The 24,835-nt window shown below is 43.5% G+C and overlaps 1 protein-coding gene across 1 annotated transcript in view; it reads right to left on the bottom strand.

The window, feature by feature from the left end:
* Positions 1–24,835, bottom strand: part of PAPPA2 (pappalysin 2) — a 219,805-nt gene that overhangs the window by 177,223 nt on the left and 17,747 nt on the right. The window contains exon 3 of the mRNA XM_074322117.2: positions 17,554–18,625. Within this exon, the coding sequence (XP_074178218.2) occupies positions 17,554–18,625 (1,072 nt within the window). The remainder of the gene's footprint in view (positions 1–17,553; positions 18,626–24,835) is intronic.

The raw sequence follows: 24,835 nt of genomic DNA, 5'->3' as shown, positions 1-24,835 counted from the left end.
CTGAAGAATAGACTGAGTTATTAGCATATCCATGAAGCACTATTTCCCCCTCTTATGAATATATTAATGACGGCTTCTTCTAGTCTTTTGACAACTCCTTTAGACTTGGGGTTTCCTGTCATTGTTGTCTTCTCCACGTAGAAGCCACTTTGTTGTCCCACCTTCTTTCCTCCCTCTTGATCTCCCTCTGTAGAATCTTTTATCTCTTTTCTAGTATCTCTACACCTGCAGGCATAGTGTGCTGTTAGAATAGATTGCATAGGATAGTATTATGCCTTCAGCAGGAAAATATGAAAAAGGAGAAATTAAATAATATCTATCTTGAGACAATATACTGGAACAAGAATTTTAAATGCAAATAAAAGTGTATTTTATTTTTGGTCCTCAATCCCTTCTGATAGTAGTTGGTTATGGAATACATTTCTATAAATTGAGTCTCACCTGCAGTGTTTTACCATTTTCTTCCATTACCTAAAGAAATTTGACAGTGCCAGGCAGTAATCTGACACCTCGAGAATTAATTGGGTAAATCTGGTCCCAAGAGCCACTTACTTACCAAAAGATGTACTAACAGAAACAGGGCAACGAAAGTCTTCCAGGAACATTGCTTAGCAAGTACCTTTACTATGGCTACCAGGAGGCATTTTCATTGGTGAACTAGCCCTCAGTATATGGCCCCTTCTAGGAATGGCCATGAAGTCTCAAAGTGTCTACTGCTTATATGTCTCTCTTCAGAGAGAAGCAACTTCACACAATTTTCTTTATGCTTCGCAAAACCATCTGCTTCGATTGAATTAACTATTATGTTGGCTATAAGTGATTGGATCGGGGATCAGTGTGTGAATTGCAAGTTAGCCCATAAAAATGTTCCATATTGGATTGTGACCCATTGAGCCAATCAGATCTTCTCTGCTTGGGGATGGTGAAGGTATGGGGAGGAGGATAAAACTGAACATCAAACAGAATTTCTGGAGCCACCCCTCCAACCTAGTATCCTCACGCTATTTCCGATTGCTTGAGGCCACCAGGACTCATAATAGAGCTAAACTCAAACCGTCCTGATAATTAACTCAGATGAGTCATTACAACTGATAAGATGTCCTGATTCCCTAAGAAGAAGCACCTCTTCGATCTCTTATTGAAGTTTGTTTTGATTTGGGGGCTTCTCCACACACTATAGTTTACTCGGAACAGGACCTAGTCATTGCTTCAAAACCCTGCTTACACACAGCATTGAACATCCTACCTGCCTGAGGAGGACCGTGCATGAGACTTGACAGGAAGGAAATATATTCTCAAAGGATGTGTTTAATTTCTGGCCACCCTTTCAAGTTTCCATGGGAATAATAGAGGTCATTCAACGGGCTTTAGGTAAGACTGACCTAACGTCAGCTACTGCCACAGTACAGCACAGCCCGGTTAATAGACCTTCCATATCTCTGAGTAAATGGCCACGGGGGATCCACCATGTGGCAAAGGATGGGCTAGCTGATCTCCATCTCATCACCCCACCCTCTCGACCCTGGGTTAGGTTAATGATTTACCCATTTTCCAAAAGAGAAGAATACTGCCAGCTCTGGAGAAATGATATGACTTTCTCAGTCCACTCTTCATTAGAAATTTTTCCTTATTTCCAAACTTGTCCTGTGGCAACAGCAACGAAGCAAGGGCACCTGGCTCTTCGTTCTTTTGAAATGGGGACTTGCATGTTGCTCTCCACGCCAACTGCAAAGACTTTGTCACAAGCCAGCAGCCTCCCGGGGAGCCCAGCTATGGATGCCACAGAGTCAGCCCATTCTGACTTCCTGGGGTCACATTACCCAGGATGACGGGCGCCTCTGGGCTTTATTCTCATTCTGAACTTCAGTTCACATCCTTTTTTGATCAATATCTTTATTTTTCTCCTTCGCCAACATCATCTACTCTACGAATGATTGTATAATCTGAAACTAGACCAGATAAGCACATGGCCACATGGGCAAGGGACTTTACTAAAGAATCTGTCATTTCAAACTTCTCCTTCTGACCCTCAAAAGATAGTTTTGAGGCTCTGGAGTGAAGCAGAGCCATAGAATGAAATGGGGAAACTGAGGCAGAGACTTCGAGGTAGCATCTTTTGCCTCCTGCCTAGCAGCTTGACTAATTGGAGAAAGAACTAGTAGTCAGACAACCTCCTCTTGGGTTATCCAACCAGATAATCAACTAGCTTTGTGACTTGAGACAAGCTTCCTCACCCATAAAATAAAACACAAAAACGTAACACAATACCACACCACATCACATCACACCATAACCCAGTTGAACTAAATCATCTCTGAGATCAGTCATAATGTTCCATGACTCTGAATTCCAGTGAGCTCGTGTCTTTGAGAATTGACCTTGGTTCCACTTCCTTAGCGACTCACAGCATCTGTTTTCAGAGTCACTTTCTTTCACCACAGCTCTTGAAAGGAGGAGATGGGATTAGACTCACAAGTGTCCTTCCAATTTCAGGACATGAAGACTGACTGAAAGAGGCTACTCTGAGCCATCTCCGCATTCCTCAAGCCCCTACGTTGTCAGCAGTGCCTCCGTCTTGAGAGCCGGTGTCTTCTCTTCCCCAACAAGGCCACGGCTACCAGGCCCAGCCTCTCTGCACATATGTCTGCATCACCCTCACCTCCTTCCCTCAGGCTCAGACAGAGATGTGTCCTTTCTTCAGTTCAAGTTTGCATTGGAGCCCAGGTCCTGAATCCCTCTCTCTCATACCTCCACAGAATGAATAAGATGCAAGAGGCCACTGTGACTTTTTAAAAATCCCCTTTATACTGGCTCCTCAATTAAGCAGGGAGAAACTTCCATCCCATACTTAAATGGGAACCAGGCCATTTTACCATCTCACTCATTGCACTCTCCTCCCCAAACTTTGGATGTGCTCAAGGTTGCTGATGTCCCTCATAAAAGCTGATGCCCAGAACTGAGCACAGACTCCAGACAGAGCCTGATGGGGACGGTGTCTGGATGGAATGTCTCCTCCAGCCATCTGAACACTCAATCCCTTTTAACAGAGCCCACAACTGTTGGCGTATTTTTAACGGCCACCTCGCGATACGAGGCTTGTGCTCGTCGTTATTTTCACATTGATGACTTCACACACAAATATCCACCAGCTTGGTTTAGGCTTTTCTTTTTTTTTTAATATCCTAAAATCTAAGCTCCTCCCTGTAAATTTCCATGGTGTTATGTTGAGCCCAGCATGCTTTAAATTTTGACATGTATAATTTTGAATCCCTAACTCTGTCATCGTCCTAAGTGCTATGACCCCCACAACTTTGGAGCATTTATTCAGCGGACAATTCTGAGTACCTACTGGGTACTGAGCACGGATGGCAGACACAGGCCTTCCTGACCCATACATTTTCTTGAAAGCACAGTGAAGAGAAGATGCTCGTGGTCCTCAGATTTGCATTTTCACATTCACATATGAAAGAGGCGGGGAGATACAGCACAGATTCCCTAGGGGCCAGGGTGAGTAATGTCTCGTGCTTTCTGTTCCCATACAAGCCATCATCTTGCCCCTGTAAATTCCACACTGAGATGGATCCTTCTTTCACATCTTTTTCAATCATTTGTTCTACATCTCCTTGAGGACGTCCACCATCTCTTCAAACTTACTTTTGAACCCAATGCCATGTCTCACCAAACATTTTCACTTATGAAGTACATTCAATTTGCAAAGCACTTTCCACAGGTATTATCTCATTTGAACTGCAAGGTAGCCTTTTGAGATAGACAGGGCAGGTAGGCACTTCTCTACACTGTCTCCATTAATATCATGCCACTGCTTAAGCCCTTCCACTGCTCAAGCCCTACTGCAGCTTTCCAACTCATCGAAAGTAAAAGCTAAAATCCACACAATGGCCTCACAGGCTTGTGACCTCTCCCGACCAATTAATCTCTGCTTAGTTCAGTCTATTCTAGCCATAGTGCCTCCCTGTTGTCCCCTCTGCCTGGAATAAGTTCCCAGATTCTATGTGGCTCCATCCCAATCTTCCTTCAGATATTTACTCAAATGTCATCTTCACAGTAAGGTGTTTTCCTGGACACCCTTTGTCTTGCTTCCACAGTAAGCACCCCCTGTGCTTCTTTCCACAGCATTTATCACCATCTGACATATCATGTACTCACTTGCTATTTTATTTGCTGATTGCCTGTCTCCGCACACTAGACTATAAATTCCATTAAAAAAAAAAAGGATTTTTTTTCTTTACAACAGTATCGGCAGTGTCTAAAAAAGTGTTTGGCCTAGAAGAGGTGCTCAATTAACATTTGTTGAATATCAATTAATATGAGTATAAATCCGAATGAACAGATGATTAGATTATGTGGTTAGGCTGGAGTTAGGACTAGAATCCAGTCCTACTCAGTTTTAATTTCCTAGTTCTTTCCACTATGCCACAATAAATTCCCTAATCGTTTTCAACCCGTTACCCTATCCTGCTAGACTACTACAGGAGATGACATGGTCATCGTCCTGCCTCCCACCTCCCTGGTTCATAACACTGGTTCTGCACGTGACCTCCAAATCAGTGGTCGGGAGAAGTACTTCCTTTTCTAGTGTAAAGAGTTTAGAAGCTCCCTCCACTGACCATCCCTCCACTGAAAACAGCTAAGGCTTCTTAATAAAATACAAACATAAATTTTAAATGAATCACAAAGCTGAAAGGAAATTAAAGGTCATCTTCAGAGCCCACATACAAAGTGAGAACAGGAATCCAGAAAAGCAAATGTTTTCTGAAGCCAGTGGCTTCCCTGAGGGCTCTGCCCATTCCTGGTGACCTGGAACTTCAGTTTGGCAGCCTCGTGAGAATCTTGGATAGGAAGCAAAATTTAGGGCTTAGCCAAGGTGGGGAGTTTTAGAGCCTCACATAAGCTGGGACTCTCAAGGACTATACCATCAATAAAACACAGCACCCAAAAAATTTTAAAGCCCAGGTCATCAAGAGGCACAGCAAGGAAACTTACATTCCCCAACTTTGACCCAATATGAAAGGTGAAAATCTCCCCCTTGGAAGTAACCATAAATCAGCCCTCACATGTTTGCACCCCAAATTCATAACACCCTATGGTCTAAAAACCCTCCTGCCAATTATGTATATTTTAAGTGGCTGTATATTAGTACTGCCCCCAGGCAACTGGCAGAAGTAAAAGGGCATATCTTCAATCAATCAAGGCCAGCAAATAATTTGCCAGGTAAAGCTTCAAGGACTATGTGCTCACAATCAAAAATCATAAAGCACACATGAGGAAACAAGGCACCATGAGCAAGAGCCAGAAAAATAACGAACAACAGAATCAGAGGAGCTAATATAAAATACAAAAGAAGTATGCTTAATATATTTTAATTAAACTTCTTATTTTGAAATAATTGCAGAGTCACATGCACTTGTAAGAAATACTACAGAATAATACTGAATATCCTTTACCCAGTTTCCCCAATGAGAACAGTTTAAAATTATAATACACTACCCCAAGCAGGATTCTGACATTGATTGAATCCACCAATGTGGTTCGGATTTCCCCAGAACTAATTTGCATGTGTTGAGTTCGATGCAATTTGATCACATGCATAAATTCATGTATCTATCAACTTAATATGTTTGTTTTTTAAATAAACGACAATATCCAAAGTATGAATAGGGAACACAAACTGATTTTAAAATGACTAGGCAGATATGGAAATGAAATCAATAGAACTCACAGTAATGAAAAGTATACTAATAAATTTTTTTTTAATTTTTTTGTAGGTTCTAAGAGCAAGTTGGAAACCTGGCAAATCAACTGAGCAATAAATCAAAATAGAGTTACTCAAAACGCAACACAGCGGCAAAGATCGAAAATTTGAAGAGATGTTAAAGAGACATGGAGTACAGAATGAGAAAGGAGTAATATATATTTAATGCAGGAGATAATAGAAAAATCAGAAAAATAATACCGGGGGTGCCAAAAAAATGTATACACATGACATGTATTCATTTTTTGTTATCGGTATATATTGAGTATTACAATTTTAATACAGTTTGTTCCTTTCTTAAAATGTGTATACATTTTTACACAATAATAAAGAAAATCTACAGCAAACTATCACAGCAAAACTGCAGAATACTGAAGGCAAAGAAAAGATGTTGAAAACAGCCACAGGAAAAAAGCAAACTAAATACAAATGAATGACAATTACATAGCTGACTTTTCCACGGTATTAATGGAAACCAGGAGACTGTGGTATAATATCTTGATAAGAGAAAGCAAAAAGCCAATCTAAAATTGCATACCTAGAAAAGTTATCTTTTAAGAAGTTTGGTAAATAAAGACATTTTCATAGAAATGAAAATTAAGAAAGCATATGACTAGCAAACATTCAATAACAAAAATTGCAAAAAAAAAAAGTCTTTCAGGGATAATAATAAGCAAACTGATCCCAGAAGGAAGATCCAAAATTCAAGCGAGATGAAAACTATTAAGCCAGATATACATTAAAACAGATTTCTATCTATCTATGGATAAATACCTTTGTACATATCCCATGGCTCCCAATTGCTTACTGTTCAAATCCCTTAGCCCAACATCTAAGGCCTTCCCAATATACATTTTCTAATGTTCGCTTTTTCTTACTCTTCCCTAGGAAATGTCCCCTCCTTTCAAATTGCTTTCACAGTGGCCCGGGTATATTTGCATATGACTATCTGTACCTTGGTTCCTATCTTTGCTCTTGCCTAATAAACTCTCTGATCTTGACTATTCGTTTTTAAGGAATCCATCTCTCATATAATGTCCTTTCTGAATACTAAGCCCATAGTGTTTTCCCTTTCCTTTCCCTCATCTCTTCAAGTACATATTCTCTGAGACAATTACATAATTACAATAAACAAATATTTACTACATACCCACTCTGAGCTAAGTTCTTTGCTCGGAGTGTAAGGCTTACACCTGACACACAGGATAGAACAGTGAGTAATAACACACGCTGTGAAGTCAGACTTTGATCCCTGTTCTGCCTCTGCAACGTGATACCTATTTATCTAAATCTCCGTTTTCGTGTATATAAAATGGAGATAATCATAATACTTGCTACTTGGAGCTGTTAAGAGCATTAAATAAGACAATCCATCAAAAGTGCTTTGTTTCATTGGTGAGCGATAGAGAGGGAGAGACAGGCAGACAGACACAGCTACATGACTAGGAATACCAAGGTCTAAGGAAATTATGCCTGTCAGGAGTTTCATCCCCAAGAAGTAAAAATAAAAACCAGCTCACTCTATTCAGAGTGTTGGCAGCACCTGAGAGAAGATTGTCCTGGGAGCCCTGAGGAATTGAATTCTCCCTGCTGTCCTCCTTTGGCCACAGTCGCTTGAACGCGAGGCTGGCCAGAAACCTATGACTTCTGGCATGACATATAAAGAAGAGTCAGGCCAATTCACACTGACTATTTCCAGAATTTGAACCTTAATTTGAACCTTCAGATTCTGCAAGAAACTTGAGATAATTAGCAAAGAGATATGAATCTGAAGAGAAGACACAGTGAGAAAAAGCAGGAGCCAGAGCAAGCCAAGTGTAGTTTTAAACTAAAGCTCTAAGAGGACAGAAATGATGGGTAGTGGTGCCAACTGGTAACAAGATATGGATGGTGCAGAGGCACTAAGACATAGGGAACCCTGCAGCCTTTGAAAGAAACGGGCCTGCTTCAGTCCCTGGCAGCCGTCTAGTTCCACTTCCAGCCCATATGTCAATAAGTCCATTTCCTTTAGTTGACTTGAGTGCGTCTCTGGTGTTTACAACCACAAAGCTTAACTAAAACTGCTGGGTAAGAACCTTGGCTAATCTGCGACATCATCCCAAAGACGTTATGTCTTGTTAGAGGGAGCTATACCCTTTTGGGGGGTCTCCTCTTTCTCTCAATCACTGTCTCCCCAACTAATGAGGATTCAGCTTGCTTCCTGGCTATTGTAGATGGCTATTTCTGCGAGCCTCCAAATTTACTCCATGTTTCATACTCAGAGCCATTTGGGAACTCAGCTACTCAATGAGATAATGACTAAAATTGCTTATAGCCTTTCCCTCCCCAGCTAACATATTCACATTTCATGGGAATCTTTCGTTATTTCACTTCCTTCAGAATATGGCAATTCCAGCACAGTAACAAGACCAGTTGGAGGGATTACTAGAGGGAGATTCTGAATACCCTTTTGTTCCGTACAGAGTATACCCTACCCTACCCAAACCCTCACCCAACACTATCATTCCCCCACGTCACTAGTTTTTCATAGATAGATAAATTCATGTGAAAAAATATCAGTTGAGCACTTCCAATGTCACAAGACTATAAACAAAGAGCCGAGAGTCTTGTGCAAGAGACAGACAGCAATGGGTAATCACAATATAGTATGAAAAACATGCACTCGGGTAGAGGTTGGCAAACTTTCACTGTAAAGGGCCAAACAGTAAATTAAATATTTTAGGTTTTGTGGGACGCACAGTCTCTGTTGTAACTACGCAACTCTGCCACATGAAAGCAGCCATAGACAACGTGTAAACAAGTGGATTCCAATAGAAGTGCATTCCAATAAAATTATATTTACAAAAACAGGTGGTAGGCTAAATTTGGTCCACAGGCCATAGTTTGCCAACCACCATACTAGGGTAGGAACATTCCTTTATTCAAAATTATTTGTTGAATACTTCTTAGGCTATTCCTTTTGCTGTTCTAAGTGAGAGGGCATAACAGTAATCCAAATGTACAAAAACCCCTTCTCCAATGGAACTTATATTCTACCGGAGAAGATGGACATAAACAAAATTGTGTGTGTGTGTGTGTGTGTGTGTGTGTGCACGCGCGAGTGTTTACGCACATCATTAATAGAAAATTTTAAAAAGAGAAATAAAACAGAAAAGAAACCATTAAGAGTCAAAGGAGCGTGTGAAATTTTAGATGAAGTCACCCGAGAAGTCTTCACCAAAGGTGACTTTAAAAAAAAAACAACAAAAAAAAACACAAAAAAACAAAACAAAAAAAAACTGTAAGGAAGTGGGAAAACTAGCCATGCAGAAAACTAGAGGAAGAACCTTCGAGCAGAGTGAAAAGCCACTGGAAAGTTCATGTGGTAGGAGTACGTGTGCCAAATCAAGTGGCGGTGAGAAGGCTAATGTGGCTGGAATGGAGTAAACAAAGGGGAGCACGGGAGGAGGGGAGGCCACAGAAGTAACCGGTGCCAGATCAGGTAAGGCCTGGCAGGTCCTGGTAATGCTATTGGCTTTGACTCTGAATGAGCTGGGAGGCTGCTGGAGAATTCTAGATGGAGGAATGAGTTGATCTGGGTTACACTCTAACAGGATTCCTCTGGCTGCTTTCTTAAAAACAGACTGGGGGAGGGGTGCACGAGTAAAAGCCAGGAGACTGGAAAGGAGGCTGTTACAATAACACAGAGGCGAGACAGTGAGGCCTGAGCAGAGTGGGGCCAGCAGGGAGCGAGAAGTGACACAAATGAGACAGTTAATTCCTATTGGAGGACAAAGAGGAATGTTCTCAGGATGGAGGAAGTGACATCCTAACTGAGACTTAAAGGAGAGGTAGGATTCATCCAAGTATCAAGCAGGGAAATCAGGTGTCATGCAGGAGACCCTGCTCGCTGCGCCATTTGTCGTGCAGGGCGTCCGGTGGGGTCTCTGGTCCCCACTCCCCACATAACGCAGGATATGGTGAGGCCAAAAAGGAACACCCACGGAGCCATAGGTAGGGGAGTCATACCACTATATTCTCTCTGGCGGCACTATACTCTCACTGGAGGCTGGATCCACACTGTCCGCAAACCGCCATCCACGCTTGCCAGCCCAGCTGCCATCTTCTTGCTAGCCCCCATTCTTCTCTCTTCTCTCTTGCGTAGCCACAGCAGTTATATTAGTGGCCAATGGCTCACTGGTTACAGCTGACGGCCAACTAGCCACAGCTGATGGCCATCCAAGCACAGTTTATGGCCATTTACTACCTGAGCCAAGCACCTGTCTACGTGAGGCCGAGAGCCTGGAAACTACTTTCTGGGGCTCTGTCCCCACATCAGGTCTACATAGTAGGCAGAGCTGCCTGTGAGAAGTCAGAGACACACTGGGGTTCAGGAAATTCATGGGTCAGCAGCTTCTTCCAGAGGTGGAAGACACTCTATTGAAACAAATCCTAAAAAAAAAAAAAAAAGAAAGAGAAAGAAAAGAAAAGAGAGGAGAGGAGAGAAGAGAAAAGAAAGAAAGAAAGAAAAAAAGAAAGGAAGGAAGGAAGGAAGGAAGGAAGGAAGGAAGGAAGGAAGGAAGGAAGGAAGGAAGGAAGAAACCCTGATGTCCAGACCACTCTCCAACTTACTTCTCTGGGTTAGGGGAAGATCTAATAAGATTCAAATTTTATTCAGTCACTAAAGTAACATATAAACAGGAGAGAGAGAGAGAGAGAGAGAGAGAGAGAGAGAGAGAGAGAGAGAGAGAGAGAGAGAGAGAGAGAGAGAGAGAGAGAAAATGTTTGTAAGCATGCAGCTGTTTTTTAGATCCCTCAGCTGAAATTCTAGGAAGGGTTCCCTAAGTGAAATCATCTGAGACAGACTGGCATCTGGCCAGAGTACCAGGGCCAGCACCCCAACTCCTAGGAAAATGCCCAAGTGTCTTGAACTTGAATGTAGTTGGAGACTAGGGTCTCTCCTAAAAATGTTCTAAGAGGAAATATTTTTAACCCAGACATACCACCTGGCTCAGTCACAAGTCTATTTGGCTAAGAAATAACCATGAATAGGAGGAAAACAACCTCACCCTTCTCACCTGGGAAGGGAAGTTCACTGAGCCAGGTGAAGAGAGAAACTGGATTACATTTACTCTATTATATGGCACCTATTGAGACTGGGGAGCAACTGGCCTGTTGGAAAACGAACAGGAGACGTTTCTATTTGTACGAAAACTGTCTGAGCTTACCTGCAAGGTGTTCTCTTATGTCTTCTCGCCTATTCTCTCTGCCAGGTGAAATGAGTATGAGAAGGTGAGACCTGTCTCTTTAGAGTTTGCATGCTTGCGCGTTTTGAAGTGGAGGCATTGAGAAGTAGTCTTGCTGTTCAGTTTTAACGTTTCTCCTCCATTTCTTTGCTCTCTGCCTTCTTCTACCCCTTACACTTATTTTCCCCCGCGTATGTTTTTTTTGGCTGCAGGGAACTTTGAATCCCAACTTCAAAAGAAACCTCTAATGAAGTCTGGCTGATGTTTAACAGACCTGCCACTGCGGGGGCCCAGCCTAATCTTTCCTTTGGCTCAATAGCCACAGAGGGTAGGTGAGCAAAGCACAGCTAATCCCCTGCACCCAGGTCTGTGCAGCACCAAGTTCTCCACCTGTTCCCTTTTGTGTCACGTGTACCTGCCCTCCTGCCCCAGGACACACACCTTGTAGTGTACCACTGCAGAAACCACCCGCTCCATGCCCATGCGGGGCCCCTCCCAGCCCACCCTCTTAAGGACACTTTTAGAGGGAAGTGAGCCATGTCCTAGCATGTCTTTGTACAGCAGTCCTTCTGCCCTCAAATGCCCCAGCAGCAAAATTCAAGGAATAGAGAAGAGACAGTGAGTCACCAACACACAGAGACCTTAGCCCACCGCAGGCTTCAGAAAATGAGGGCATCCCTGTGTCTGCTTCACAGCATGCTCGGACACTAGGTGATTGATGGCTTGCTTAAACTGTGCTCAGCCATTTGTTTTTATTTGGTGATTTTTCTCTGCATGATAATATTATGAAATCTGACACATAGAAACCAAAACAGAGAGGCAAGCCCACTCTTCCAGAGTTGGCTGGATGCTAAGCTCAACCCTGATGCGAAAAGGAGAGAAAGAACAAGAGATGGAAAGTAGGTTCAGCAGCAAGGAATCCTTCATCTCTGAGACGTAATTTTAGAGGGAAAAATGACAGAAACAATGCATGACCAAAAAGAAGCTGAAGGATGCAACGATGAAGAACGCTGGTTTCCCTTAGGGCAGAGCGAGTCCCTCAGCTCAGCTTCCTAGGATGCACCATCAGGAATAAGGACTAGTCAATGACACTTGTGATTTCACTGAGGTGGACTCTCTTCCTTCCTCAGCTCTTGCAGCCGCCTCTCAGGGAAGCCACCATGTAGAATAGACATCTGGCCTCTGTAGCCTTCTCTCCCCAAGCCAAGTTCCTCTATCTTAGTCATTCTGTTCAACTGGCTGGGTAATGTATCTATAATTCATATCTCCTTCTGACCAGCCCCAAATCTGATAAATACTCGCCCTTTGATAGGCCCATCTGGGTTACAGATGTTTGATGCTGGATTCCTCAGGCACTCTCTTCCTCTCAGAGCCTTTGGGATAGCAACATCTTTGGGCGAGATTTCTGGTTTCTTGCTGGGGTGGGGAAAGGGGGGATGTTGAGTAGGATTTGAGAAATAAGGAGGAGTGTTCATACACCAATCGTTGTACCTGCATGTAAGTAATCTATCGATAGGTGCAGCCCCACTTCCCACTAAACTGTTGAGCTCCTGAGTAGTAGGATTCTGTGCCTGGCACACTCTGTTTGTTCAATAAATGTCTGGCAAAACATTTGTTGAAATTGGAGTCCCTTCAGAGTCACAATATAATGGAGTTGGGAGTTTGAGTTCTGTGATTTAATTGTAATAATAGGATGTTACATATGGGTAATTTAGTTCAGAGATAAGCAAGAACTACACAAGTCACAGGCCCTCACAGAATTCCAAAGATCTATGTCTCCATGAATCCAAAGTCCTTTCAAATGATCCAAACCATGGCACCGAAAAGCACTCTATACCCCATGCTCTGCTTGTAATGCCTCAGCCTGTATTTAAATCCAGGAAATTTAGATGAAATTACTAAACCCCTCCATTAAGTTGTTAGCACTTACTCTTTATATATTCTTTCTACTTGTCCCTCTACTTAGCTTACTGTATCTGGCACATCATAGAATAATTGTTTTTCAAAATATGGTTCTTGCCAATAAGAGTTATAAAAAAAATCACATATTTTTAACAATAAAATTTCAAACAAGGCAGAAGGTGGGGGAGGGGAAAATCCTGTAATGAAATAAATATAAGGGAATTGGGAAAGAGAAAACCTCTCCTCTCCACCATGTTCTGCCTTCAGATTTCTTCCTCCAAAAGAGGAGATTCATATATAATTTTCATTTTTCAGTTCATCATAAGTATAAATGTAAAAGTTAGGTTCCTACTGTGAATAAGCTCTAGACTTTTGAGGAAATCCTCCAACATGAAAAACAGACAAGAATTAAGAAAAAAAAAAAGGAAAAACAAAACATGACTACAGATCAATCAGATATAGTGCATACAAAAAAATTCAGAATGGATCTAATTTTTAGCATCAAAAAAGGTTGCATCCTTAAAATAAAAATAGATTAATACAGAAAGTCAAATAATAATAAGGTCTTAAAACTATGATTGCTAAAATGAAAACAATTCAATAGAAGAGCTGGAAGATAAACTCAACGAAATCTCTAAAAAAAAAAGTAACAACAAAATAACAAAGAGATAGCTCATATGAGAGAAAAAAGACAAAGAATTTCCATCTTTAGGAGGTTCTGGGTGGGAAAATAGAGAAAACTAAATTTTTAAAAATCAAAGTAATAATTTAATAGAACTTGCCAGAGATGAGGGACATGAATGTTGAAATTGAGAGGACCACTGAGTGCTCAACAAAAGCAGAATAAAAGGCCAACCCTAAAAATATATATATCATAATATCCCAAAATAACAAGTCTAAGATTCTAAACAATTTTTAAAGGAAAAAAAAAATTCCACTTAAAATACACACAATTGTTAGAATAGAAGCTAAAGACAATTACTAAATTTCTTCAAAAGTTGTTTTTTTGTTGTTTTCTTTTGTTTTTTGAGAGTAATGTTTTACAACCCAAAATTTTACACCAAGACAAACTATCAGTATCGTGTAAAGGAAAAATAAAAACATTTTGCGTAATGCATTGTCAGAAAAAGTACCTTAAACACCCTTTCTTAGAAAGTTACTTAAGGAGGTTTTCCAGTAAAATAAGGTCATAAATTAAGAGATATTCATGCAACTCAGGACACAGTGGCTCCAGTTCAAAAGAAAAAGGAAAGCAATAAAGAGATGTTCCAGGATGACAACTTTCCAGCAGGCCTAAAGATAACTGGTCAAGATTGAAAGCGGAGAAGAAAAGAGAATAACTATAATAGAAGGGAGAGCTCCCGAGTGTTTTTAAAAAAATTTTAAAAAGACATTAGATATCAAAAAAAAAAAAAAAAGAAGAAGAAGAAGAAGAAGAAGAAGAAGAAGAAGAAGAAGAAGAAGAAGAAGAAGAAGGAGGAGGAGGAAGGAGGGAAATAAAAAAGTGAGGGAGGGAGGAAATAGAGACTCAAGGGGTAGAGGGAGGGTGGGGGAAGAAACTATGCCAGAAAAAATATATAATAATAGAATAATATCTTGTCCTGCAACAAAAAATATTTCACATTCATGATATTGTGTGTGTGTGTGTGTATGCATTTGATACAATGAAAAATAGTAAAATAACTATATTGAAAAGATAGAGGGGAGAGGGAGGAGACAATGGAAGAGTTAAAGTCTCATCTTTATCATAAGAGCAAGCCAATGCATAATGTTTAAGATTGATGAATCAAGTAATATAATATTTAGAGATATGGAGGTAGTTACCAGAACAGACAGGTAAAATGATTAAATATGGGAGCAAGGCCAAAGAGTGGAAAAGGATGGAAAGAGTTAAGCGGGGCACTATTATTCTTTCTTACATATTTTGGTACAATTTGGTATTTTTAAACATGAACATTACTTTGATTTAAATATTTTTAACACTCAAAAAGTATAAACAGTTCCTTTTATTCCACAAAACTGAGTTTTGCATGCAGGGGTAAGAAGGTTTGAAATAGTTCTGGGTCTACAGATAAAAAGGGATGAGTTACCATGGCAACTCTGCAGGGAGTAAGTGGAATAAGTTATAAACACCCAGATAAGGGCAGTGGCAGCAGGGATTTAGAGAGCTCAAGGGCCACACTAAGGAGATTGATGCCTGGGCACCTTGAAAGACAGCTCTCTCAGTCAGGGCAGCGGGCTATTTTAATTAACTTGCCGGCAAATGAGAACAAGCCAGATTTCCCTTTCTTCTTGGAGATCCTAAGAGTTGGCAACCACTGTTATTAGTGAGGTTTACTTCTGCTTAAGGTTATCAAAATCTAAAAACCAAACTCAAACAGAATCTTTCCTGTGTGGATATTTCTGGTAATGTGATCAGTGCCTGCATACCATTATGTAAACAAAGCCTTCCCAAACTGTCAGCTCTAATATTGATAATCATAACTAATGTTAGTTTAGAACTATTTTTGCACGTTGAAAACTTTAGTTACCAAGCATTTTCCTGTACCTTATTTCATTTGATTCACAAAACCACCCTAGGGTATAGGTAACGAAGTACTACTGCAATCATCCCCATTTTGCAGACAAGACATCTGTGTTTCAGAAAGGGACTTGCACAACTTACGAAGCTAATTAAGTAGTAAGAACTCTCGAATTCAACTGTATCCCCTTATTCCCAATTGTCATGCAGGGTGTCATGCGGGGTTTCTGGCCCTGTTCCCCCCAAAAGAATGCAGGATATGGTTAGGCCAAAAAGGAACACCCACGCAGCCATAGATGGGAGTCATGCCACTATATTCTTGCTGGGTTGGAGACACAGGAAGCGGGAGCCACACGATCCACAATCCGCCACCCGGTTCTCTGCCAACCAACCAACCCCCTTGCTTATTGCAATCCGTGTTTGCTAGCTTAGCCACAGCAGATATATCAGTGGCTGATGGCTAACTGGTAACAGCTGATGGCCAATTAGTCACAGCTGATGGCCATTTACTACCCGAGCCAGTACCTTGCCATGTGAGGCCGAGAGCCTGGAAACTGCTCTCTGGGACTCGGTCCCCACACCAATCTTACACTCAATCCTTGACAACACATGCCTGAACTATAGGCCAATCTATTAACTGGTGTTAAGTGACTGCCCACATACAGGGACACCATAAATTTCTATGTAAATTGTGACCAACAAACACAAAGGCAGCCACCTAGGTATCCGGTGGGAGCTGAGATCCAGCCCTCCCACCTCCCAACAACACCAACACTCCACCCCAGCTCAAGTGTAAGCCTTCTCATAATTTATACGAAGGCACCAGTTATGTAATAGGGAAGTCTTGCCCACATACACAAATTAACAAGTTTACCACCCATCTTTCTCCTTTCTTACCTCCCTCTAACACTCCCCAACCCTCGCATGGACCATCAAATGGAAATCCTCTTATTGCTTTCTGTCTCACATCGAAGACACATCAGATCCATTCCATTCATTAAAATAAACATGAGATAAGCAACGAGGTGTCAGCTGCTGTTCTACACACTGGGAATGTCATGGTTAACAAGACGCGTGATTTCATGCAGCTGATATTCCAGGCAGGGGGAACACAAAGCAATGGACAAGAAAAACATCAGAAGTGATCAGTGTTCTACAGAGAATTAAAATTAGTGATTGATTAGCTGATTTAAATTGGGGGATCAGGAAAGGCCTCTCAAAGGTGATATTTAAGCAGATATTGGAACGGCAAGAGAAAACTCACCAAGGGAAAGATCAAGGAAAAGAGGATTCTGAGAAAATGAAACAGCGAATGCAAAGCCACGAGACAGGAACAAGTTCAATCTGCTCAACAGAACAGAAGAGTCTGGGAGGCTGTGCAGTGTGGGTGGGGAAGGTGTGGAGGGAGCAAGCTGGAGGGTAGGCAGGGGTCTGGTCGCAGCAGAGCCTGTGAGCCAGCCAGAGAGTTTGCATTCTATTCTAGGGACAGCGGGGGTGGGATTTTCAGAGGAGAGTAACAGGATCTGATTTACCTTTTACAAAAGATCCTTCTGGGTGCTACGTGGAGAACAAAATTTAATGAGGCAAAATGGGAAGGTTCCAGTTGCCTACAGGAAACTCGTGCTTAGATGCAGAATGTCTTGTGTTCACAAAGCTGCTGAACGGCTCCAGCTGCACCAGACACGAAGCGCACACCAGGCCTCCACCTGGACTGGTGCTACTTTGCTGGGAACCTGAGCCTGCGGGAAGAACTGCTGCTGAATGGTTTCTACCTCGGTAAACCCTGCTTGTTCTCTGTGGCGACAGCCTGGCTTCCTCCACAGGCTACGATGTCCAGGTGCCTCAGACACCTGGTACATACGTCTTCAGGTGCTTTTCAACTATGGACACAGCTGTCTGCTCCACAGACCATGAATTCTGTGAGGGCTGTCCCTTGTCCTCGTTGTCTCTGTGTCCCTAATTACTTAACACAGCACCTAGTACTTCACGAAAGCACAGTGATGTCTGGTGGATGGTGTAGGTTTTACTGAGGGACTCTGTGTACCATCTTTGGTCTCCAGAATCCACCAAGAGAAAACAAGGCTAGAAATGCACCCTATAAGCAAGACCTCCACCAAGCTCCAGTCCCTTACCTCTTGGGCGAGTCCGGGTCGAAGCAGGTCTTGCGCACGTCAGCCACCTCAGGGTCACAGCAATCCCCCTCGTCAAAGTCATTCAGCATGTTGTTGCACTCCACGTGGCAGAACCCATCCCTGCGGTTCCAGGAGTAGCAGCGGCCGTGCAGGCGGCAGTCGCCGCCGTCATAGCCCGTGAGTGGGTGCTCACACTCGGGGTCACAGTGGTCATTGCCAACCTTGCTGGGCTCACAGTTGACAAGCACAGCCCGGGAGCGCAGCGTGGAGTTGTGGACCCGGTGGACACTCAGCTGCCACGTGATGTTGTAGCGGCTGAAGGCGTCATTCAGAGCGGCGTGCTGCCGGCTGATCTGCTCCTCACTCACGGTGGGGTTCAGGCCCTCATCGTCACAAATGTTCACCACCTGGTAGCGTATCGCCTTCTCTCCTCGTAGGGGCCAGTGCCCGTTGTACTGGGAGATCAGTTCTACGTTGTCACAAGCCGTTTGTCCACAGAGTGGGGGCTGCAATGGTGACAGGAGCTCTGGCTCTGGCTCAAAGCCCTGGAGAACCTCAAGCCGTGGGTACTTCTCATCTCGAAAGGGGGCCCACTGTTCTTCCAGGGGCTCAAAACTGGCTGTGAGGATCAGGGTGGCCAACTGCTCCTCCATGCTCGGGGACCGAGGACCGTGCTGGAGGTGGCTTTGGGAGAGGGCTGTGGACCAGAAGACCAGTGTGCCCAGGTGTCCACGGAAATGGTGGCCTTTCTCAGAGCTATCCCCACCCAGGAGCAAAGAGCGGCAAGATGCTATGAAGGGGCTGTTCAGGGGACCAGACTGGTCTAGACTACTTGCCACCTGAGTGCCATCCACATATAGGGCCATACGCCGTCCGTCGTAAGTGGCTGCCACATGGGTCCACCTGCGTGGTTGGTAGTGACTGTGGCCAATCACAACGGTGGCTTTCTTCATGCGGTCAGTGCGAAGGGAGAAGAAGAAACGAGGATCTTGCCTTCTCATGTCCTTCCCTGAGCGGATTCCCAGGGCCCAGCCCTTGTCACTGACAGTGTGGGAGCAGTTATCAAACACACCTGGGAAAGAAGGAAGAATCGAGGGGAGAAATACCAGACACAAAGGGGGATGGAGAAAGGGAAAAGAAAACCCATGTGAATAGCGAGAATGCAGACTTTTCATGAGAAAACAATTACGTGATACAGATTTCCCACCTGAGATGCCTGTCCAGTACCCTGTATCAGGTGGCTCTGGCGACATCTATCACTGCAAGGAATCTGATTTGAGATTCCATCAACTTTAACTCATTTTAGTGTTTTTAAATAACCAAATTGGACGTTGTAAAGGAGATGTCTAATGCAAGTGACAACCATCCTCTAGTACTTTGTCACAAATGCTCTTTGTGCTGACTTTGAGTCATGCTTTCTCCCCCTGACCCTTATCCCTTTCCTTTTCCTCAAATCCATAAGGGAAGTCATAGCTTTTACAAAAGACAAATCTCCTATGTCCTCCAAAGTTCATTTTCCCTACTGAATATTGAAATGATGATTCTAATGGGGGGAAACAGGGTGTTGGGGAATGAGGGGATCGCATCAGAGGAGACTGTAACCTCCCAGGTGTCATTCCCAACCCTCTATACCCTCTAGTGTCCCTCTAAGGGCCAGGACACCCATCCACAGAGAGCAGCTGCTCCGCAGAGTAGACAAAATGGCGTGGCCCCACGGTCTTAGTCGGAAAAATCGGTCAAGTCAGTTATCAGAATGACTGTTCTATAACCAATCATGCCCATCATGGTACTGACTGGAACTTTCACAGATCGATGAAGGTCCACACGCTACCTCACCACTTTGCTCACTGCAGCCCAAATCCATTAAGTCCAACTGAATAAACAAAGGAACACCTGTAGGTAACTAGATCTTTAATAAGCTGGAATCCAGGAGTAGTAAGGTCATATATAACACGGCCACAGATGAAAGAGGAATCCTGAAGGCAGTTGGAAGGCCTTAAACGTTTCCATCTTTGGTCATGAACCCACCATCTCCTCCCAGGAATCTCCTCTAACATGTAGCTCCATTCCTCTAATCTGGAGGAGGTGAATGGATAATTATTTCTCTCCTTCCTTAAGACTGAATAAACCATGCTACAGTTATGCTGAAGTACAGTCTGTGCTCAGACAAAGATTTAGCCCCAATATTCAATCCATAATCTGAATGAGCCAAGCTCCACCCCCTGGCTGGTAGGAAGAGAATCACGCTTGGTTACTAGAAAGGTTGTCACTCTATTAAACCCCAAAGCGTTCACATTTCATCTCACTGTCACGCTCCTCCTGGAAAAAGGAGTTCCACGAGGAATTAATCATTTCCGTTCATCGAACATTTACCGAACACCCCATTCATGCCAGACCTAGAACAGTCTCTCAGCTTTGGAAGGGAAGGTGGTCTTTGCCCTTGAGAAGTCTCATGGGGAAGTGAGAAATACAGGAGATTACTTCAATATCATATCAGAACTTAGATCAAGGGCTACATAGGAGACTGAAAACAGAGCTGAATCTCGACCCTAGTTCAGACAGGATTTACTGAGGGGATGAGAATCTACTCCTGAAGAGTATATAAGAGTTGGCCAGGCAAAAGAATTGCAACAATAGGATACCACCACACACCGAAATCGGAAACACTGACAACACCACGTTCTGACGAGCACACGGAGCAACAGGAACGCTCACTCATCGCTGGTGGGGATGCAGAAGGGTGCAGCCACTTCGGAAGACAGCTCGGCAGTTTCTGACAAAACTAAATACTCTTACTAGTCAATCCAGCAGGCGTGCTCCTTGTTATTTACCCAAAGGAGTCGAAAACTCTGTGCAAAAACCTGCCACACATTTGGAGCAGCTTCTTCACAATTGCCAAATCTTGAAAGCAATCGACATGCCCTTCCACAGGTGATGGATAAATAAACTGGTCCATCCAGACAGTGGAACACCATTCAGCACTAAAAAGAAATGAGCTATCAAGCCATGAAGACAAGGAGGAAACATGAATGCATATCACTAAGTGAAAAAAGCCAATCTGAAAAGGCTGCATACTGTATGATTCCAACTCGACGGCATTCTGGAAAAGGCAAATGTAGGAAGACAATAAAACGATCAGTGGTTGCCAGGGGTGGGGGGAGGGAGAGGAACAGGAAGAGAACAGAGGACGTTTTAGGCAGTGGCAATAATCTGTGTGACATTATAATGATGGATGGATGTCATTATACCTTTGTCCAAACCCATAGAATGTACACCACCAAGAGTAGGCCTCCACGTAAACTACTAATATGAACTTTGGGTGGTTATGTGTCAATGTAGTTTTATCCTTGGTTTAAAAAAAAAGGAAAAGTACCACTCTGGTGAGTGATGTTGATTGGAAGAGGCTACGTATGTGTGGGAGCAGAGGGTACATGGGAAACCTTTATACTTTCTTCTCAGTTTTGTTGTAAACCAAAAAACAGCTCTAAAAAAAGATGGGGGGGGGGCGATAGTTGTTGCCTCCACTCTGGGTTTTGAGCCTTTATATATCCGTGTTGAGCACCCAGTGGCCAACTGTGCCTGGGAAATAAAACCTCCAGCCCAGATCTGCTCTTCAGCGTCTTTCAACCAGAAACTGGGATCACAGAGCAGCCTGCACTGCTCATCCACACGCTCCCAGGGGGCCCCCCAGCCCTGCTCCCTTAACTCCGTCAAGCAGGAGTAAGATGGACTTTGCCTCCAAAGAAAAATTACCAAATCCCCACACTTAGAAGACTTCTCTTTCTTCTCAGTCTAGCAAAGTGAAGCTGACAAAACCAACACAGTCTAAGCCAACACATTATACGTGGTCAAACTCTGAGCTTGTGCAACATTGAGATTTTATAACTGAATGTACATGTGATAGAAGCAAACATGTTATAACTGTTGTTTATTCATCAAAGCCACATTCTTGGGAGGAACAGAGGGACCAGCTCATCAATATGATTTATGAAATCACTCAACACCAAACTGAACTATGATAGCCCATGGGTTAGAAACAAAATCAGATCGAATGATGTAACTCGAAAAATGGTGGTGGTATTGAAGCCAAACATTTGAACTGTGTCATCTTCAAACTTTAAGAGTCATTCTTTCAGCTCTTCCTTGGACCTGGCTTCCATTATGCCTCGATGTTTACCAAATTGAACCTTACTTTGTGTTTAAGTTTGCAGAGAAAGGGGAGTAAATCGAGGGAGCCCACCTTGTTCATTCTATTCCTGCTCTCAACTCCAAAACTCGTATTTAGAGACCCTGGGTAGCTTCACTCAGCTTTATGTCCTCATGTGGGTCTTCAGGAAAAATAATTTGCATGTAGCCTCTGCTATTATCAATTGCCGGCGTTTGGAATTAATAGCATTAATTTCCCTCACGCTATTGAGAAAAGCCTTCTCTCAAACTGGGCTACAGTCTCCCCGAGTGATTATGAAAATTTCTAATAATGGTGAATATCATAGCTTGAGTGTTACATGTTTACTGTGGAAATATTTAAATGTGGCCCCTGCAGAGAAGGAATCCTGCTTCTTTCCATTTTGGGGGGTTCTTTCTTTGCACTCAGGAGGTCTGCAGCTTATGCAAAGAAGAAATAAAGAGAAAACCTACTTTTTATTAAATGTCTTCTATGATTCAGATGCTGGATAAGTGGTCACCCTTATTAAGCCCTCCCAGAAATGTCTGAGCTGAATTTTACTACCCTCACTCAGAGACCAAAACACCGAGGGTCATAGGTAGAATCAAGGAAGGTGTTCACAGTCTTACATGTAGGAAAGACCAGAGACCGAGGCGGAAACCACGTCTGTTCAACCAAAACGTCCATGCCCTTTCCACTACACTCAAGTCCTTCAAATGCTCTAACTTAAGTTGTGAGCTGTTGTTTGGGAGTAAGAAGAACAGTAAGGGCTGGTGAGCGTGGCGTGGACAAATCTGCAGAAAACTTCTTGAAGGTGCCTGGAATCTGATTCCCCCAAAAATGGGCAGGTTAACATCCACACCTGGGAAAAGTTTGGAGAGAACAGACAGGCTAGCACAGTGGTTGTAGTTCCATGTTGGCCAGTCCCTAAGTTGACAGGCTGCCTTGCTGAACATTTGGTAAACTTTCTGGGTGGCCCTACAGGGTTTTTTGTAACACACAACACCCAATAATCCATTCTAGAAGACCCCAAGGTGAAGGGGAGCTTCTTATCCCAAAGCTAGGACCATCACTGAAGGTGGGAGGAAGTGATGAGCACACGACTGAAAACTCGCTTCCAAGCCAGTGGCTTCCACGTCCATCGGCCTTTCTCTTGGTTTCTCCACTAGGTGTGTATATAGCGAAGTAGGGCTCTGTATTAGAAGAGAATGTCATTAAAAGGGAAGTGAGATGGTCCAGAGAGGAGCTGCTCCCATCTCTCAACATTTCTGATCACACCGTTCTGACTGCTCATCTCCTTCTCCATCAGAAATGTTCCCTCTTCTCTCCTGGAACCTTCTGTCAGTTGGTTTTGACAGAATGGGGTCTTCGGCAGAGAGAGGGAATGATGCTTCCGCAATGCACCTGGCATCACAATGAGGCGAGAAGCCTCCTTCGCCCTGTTAGTTACATAAGTCAGTATCAAGCGAGAAAAAGGATCTTCTGAGAACTACCAGGAATCAACCTGTGCTTGGCATTCTTCTTTTACGGCAATAACACAGGAGAAAAGAGCACCTTATACCCTTTTCTTCCTCAAAGCAGAGGAGGGTCTGTGTTTCAGGAATATTATGTGGACTTATTTCAGAGTGTTGAAATAAATGGAAAAGCCAAAAAATGTCCCTGTCTGAGACACTTTAATTAAAGAAAGTTGCAGTGAGACCTCGTTCTCCCAATAACACCTCGCCAATTAAAGTCCTGCTCTCTGGTCAACACATCACTTTCCGAACACTGACACAAGTAAAGTCTCGGCCCCATAAGCAATATTCTATCGCAACCATTGTTGAAATAGCTCTCGTCTGGTACGTCCTTCAAAAGCTAGCCTTAGTATCACCTTGACCTTGAAGCCTTCCTTGGCTGCCCTAGTCCAGGTGGTCTTTGCAGCGTGCTGGGTCTCCTGGTCTTCCTGCTATTTTCTTTATTCAGCCAAGCAATGTGAGAGTTCCTCAGTGACAAGAACCTGCCTTAGACATCTGTGCATTTTCCATGCACTCGAGAAAGGAACAGGTTCTAGCTCCTATAGGGCACCCAGTCTGCTCCTGAAGTCAAATTGAGTCAGGAGTCTTGATTCCCAGAAGAAGCATTTCCCACCAGTCTTGGGGGCGCTCAATAACCCTGCAATTGCACCTGACCTACAGGAAGGATGCAAAAGGGCCCAAACATCCTCTCCGCCATACAGCTACAGGGGCTTATGCGTTCCTATGACAGAAGCTGTGCTCTTCCCCAGCCATCACACTCAGCTGCTTCCTTCTGGGTCCTACGCGTGTGGATTACAGCACATGTGGTAAAACTTGAGAGCTTTTCTTGGGCAAAGCCCTATCCTGGAGGGAACACCTCTCCCGGGGAGATCCTTTAAGAACAGGCCAAGGTGGCCGAAGACAAAGAAAAGGTCTAGGCAGAAGTCTGCCCTTGGCTATGAACCCCCACTTCCAGGAAACCCCCGCGGCAGTCTTGTTCTCTGCACCTCCGGGAAGATCACAGTCCTGCTTCTCCAAGAGCGCCCGTCAGCTTCCAGGAAGGTGAGGTTCTCTTCAACAGAACAGAGGAGTCATGTACAGTGTCATCAGCTCTGGTAACTGAAAAAACATGCTGTGTGGTGCAAGTTTTTTTTTGTTTGTTTGTTTGTTTTTTGTGTTTTTTTTTGCTTTTTTTTTTAGGAGGACAATGAGCTAAAAACAGGGCCCGGTTAGGTCATGAGCATAAATCAACTTGCTACAAGGCAAGGTCTTTTCTCAGGATTTTATACGCCTGTGCCTCCCCACACACATCCATCTGCTGCCTTCTGCAGAGCTACTTACCCCGCTCCCCACCACCCAGCGAGAGCTTGAGGGGAACAAAAGGACCGAGGAGGAGGCGATAGGCCATCCATCAAAGACCACGCAACCTGGCAGCTGAGCAGGGCTGTGTCAGCAGGAAGAGCAGGAGAGTGAAAAAAGAAGGTCGGGAGGTGTTTTTCAGCTGCTCTAGATAAGTTTCCTTCAAGACAGGAGTAGGCCTCGTCTTTTATCTACGAGACCAAGCTTTTACGGAGTAGAACCCGGGTGGGGCAACGCTCCCGGGAAGGAACGCTTCACTAGCATC

This window comes from Rhinolophus sinicus, chromosome 11, assembly GCF_057876585.1.
Source record: "Rhinolophus sinicus isolate RSI-liver-muscle chromosome 11, RSI-T2T, whole genome shotgun sequence".
NCBI classification, from domain to species: domain Eukaryota; kingdom Metazoa; phylum Chordata; class Mammalia; order Chiroptera; family Rhinolophidae; genus Rhinolophus; species Rhinolophus sinicus.
This window is presented reverse-complemented; position numbering and strand designations above follow the sequence as displayed.